Genomic DNA, 3184 nt, shown 5'->3' with positions numbered 1-3184 from the left:
GGGAGAAATTTCCTTACAAATTTTGGGGGGATTTTTCTCCTTTCACTCCTTATGAAAAGGTAAAGTTGGGGTCCACTCCAGCATGTTATTGTAAAAAAAATTAAAAAATTACACTAACATGCTGGTGTTGCCCCATACTTTTCATTTTCATAAGAGGTAAAAAGAAAAAAAGACCCACAAAATTTGTAACACAATTTCTCCTGAGTAAGGAAATACCCAATATGTGGACATAAAATTCTCTGCGGCCATGTACATTAGAGGTGATTTGCACAGGAGTGGCTGATTGTAACAGCGGTTCTGACATAAACGCAAAAAAAAACACGTTGGACATGAAAATGAAAAAAAAAAGTTTTTTTTTCACTAAAATGCTGGTGTTATCCCAAATTTTTCTTTTTCACAAGGGGTAAAAGGAAAAAAGCCCCCCAAAATTTGTAACACCATTTCTTCTGAGTATATAAATACCCCATGTGTGGAGGTGAAGTGCTCTGCAGGCGAACTACAATGCTCAGAAGAGAAGAAGTGCCATATGGCTTTTGAAGAGAGAATGTATCTGGAATTGAAGGCTATGTGCGTTTACAAAGCCCCCATGGTGCCAGAACAGTGGACCCCCACACATGTGACCCCATTTTGGAAACTACACCCCTCAAGTAATGTAATAAGGGATGCAGTGAGCATTTACACCCCACAGGTGTCTAACAGATTTTTTGAACAGTGGTCCCTGAAAATGAAAAATGTTATTTTTTATTTGCACAGCCCACTGTGCGTAAATGTCTGAACTATTAAAATATAAGGTTAGCTAAACCACATGGTCAATGGCGTACACGTAAAAAAATACAAGTCCAAAATTGGTCACTTGTTACACCATAAAAATATTAATAAAAAGCAATCAAAAAGTCCCATCAAAACAAAAATGGTACCTTTAAAAACTACAGATGAAAATGAGCAAAGAAATGAGCCCTCATACCACCCTGTACATGGAAAAATAAAAAAGTTATAGGGGGCAACTAATTTTGGTGCATGTAGTTTATAATTTTAAGTATTAAAATAAAATAGAACCTATATAATTTGTGTATCCTTGTAACTGTATGGACAAACATAATAAAGATAAGGTGTAATTTTTACCAAATACTGCTCTGCGTAGAAACGGGAGCCCCCAAAATTAAAAAAATTGCATTTTTTTTATTTCACCCAACAAATAATTTTTTTGTTGGTTTTGCCGCAGTTTATATTCAACAATAAGTGATGTCATTACAAAGTACAATTTGTGACGCCAAAAACAAGCCCTTATATGGGTCTGTAGGTGCAAAATTGAAAGTGTTATGATTTTTAGAATGCAGGGAGGAAAAAGCGAAAATGCAAAAACATGCATACATTAAACACAGAAGACTCCTGGGCAGCACCACTATTTTGCAATCCAGTCAAATAATACTTTTGTATTAAGCTTGCTCTGCAGGTAATAGGGGTGGATCCATTTATAGAGTAGTCCAGAGAAGCTGGGACATAGTATAAAATAGACTGAATTCAAGAAGATCTGAACTGAAACAGCTCGGACTGTAACTCAATGCTCCAACCATGGAGAAACCGGAGGACAAGGCTGTCAGAACTGCGTGGTGCCATTTTGGATTTCAGTATCTTCTTGCATTGAGCTCCATACATTGTGTAGTGGCTGCGCATCTGAACTCCCAATGAAGTGAATGGGAACTGAGCTGCAGTAACCCAGCAAAACTGCTACACAATGTACAGCCATCTCTACTTCCATCACTGGTCACTGTATATTGTAGAATCAGCGGTTCCCTTCTGACCTGATATATATACCTTTCCCGAGAATGGGCCAACAATACAAAACAAAAAAGAGTCCGGAAAAATATCTACAAGCTTGAGGTTGATATGGTTCTATAAGATTCTGAAAGCTTATCTGGACTATTTTCTGTATAACCTACAGGTGTGATCTATGATGGAAATTCAAACTGGTAACAACATCACTGAATTCATTCTAGTTGGTTTTCCGACACGTCCAGAGTTGCAGCCTGTTCTTTTTGCAGTGTTCCTAACAATCTATCTTTTAACTGTCATCGAAAATGTCACCATCATCATAACAATTAAATGTAATGTAAGACTCCATAGGCCTATGTACTATCTTCTATCTAGCCTCTCTTTCCTAGAAATCTGGTATGTTACAGTTACTGTTCCTAATCTTCTCAACAACTTCCTGACTCAGAACAATAAAATCTCTTTCTTTGCTTGTATGATTCAGTTGTATGTCTTTATATCGTTGGCCTGCACTGAATGTGTTCTTTTAGCAGCTATGGCATTTGACAGATACATTGCTATATGTTTTCCACTACTCTATTCGGTCATCATGAATAACACCTTCTGTTTGCAGTTGACAATCGGCACCTGGGTATTGGGTTTTTCTGTTGCCCTGGTTAAAGCTATTTTTATATTTACGTTGCGTTTTTGTGGCCCAAATGTGATCAACCACTTTTTCTGCGATATTTCTCCGATGCTGAACCTAGCTTGCACTGACATGTCTTTCACAGAGTTGGTGGATTTTATCCTGGCCATGGTGATTATCATGATTCCCCTCGTAATGATTGTCATAACATACATTTGCATTCTCTGGGCAGTTGTCAGAATGCCGAACAACCAGGGACGTCAAAAAGCCTTCTCCACCTGTGTGTCTCATCTGACTGTTGTCATTATATTTTATACAACTACATTGTTCATATATGCAAGACCAAAAAAGGCCGGCCCGTATAATAGGAATAAACTGGTGACTATTTTGTATTCTATTTTAACACCATTTCTGAACCCAATAATTTATTGTCTGAGAAATGAAGAAGTAAAGAAGACAATAAAGAAGTCATTTGTAACATTGCATGGCATAGTTTTAGGGTCATTGTCATTTCCTACAACCAAATGAAACCGTTTTCTTTTTCCTTAGGAACACTGTTTTATTAGTATACAATAGTATAGTTATTGTATGTATACTGTATAATTATTGTATGATTATGTTTTTATATCATTATTGCACATGTTCAAGGTCACATTGATCATGTCTGCATGATTTTCTGAAGTATCTTCAAAATACAATTCACAGTGAATAAAAATCATGTTCTGACTATTTCAGGAAACATTTAGGTCTCCATTTTTGTCTTTCACAAATGTTTTTTTTTATTTTTCC

General features: G+C 36.5%; 1 protein-coding gene across 1 annotated transcript; it reads left to right on the top strand.

The window, feature by feature from the left end:
* Positions 1-1954: 1954 nt before the first annotated feature.
* Positions 1955-2923, top strand: LOC130267203 (olfactory receptor 6B1-like). Its single transcript, XM_056516633.1, has one exon. It carries the CDS (start codon positions 1955-1957, stop codon positions 2921-2923), a length of 969 nt encoding a protein of 322 aa, XP_056372608.1.
* Positions 2924-3184: the final 261 nt, after the last annotated feature.

This window comes from Hyla sarda, chromosome 1 (assembly GCF_029499605.1).
Source record: "Hyla sarda isolate aHylSar1 chromosome 1, aHylSar1.hap1, whole genome shotgun sequence".
Taxonomy (NCBI): Eukaryota; Metazoa; Chordata; class Amphibia; order Anura; family Hylidae; genus Hyla; species Hyla sarda.
This window is presented reverse-complemented; position numbering and strand designations above follow the sequence as displayed.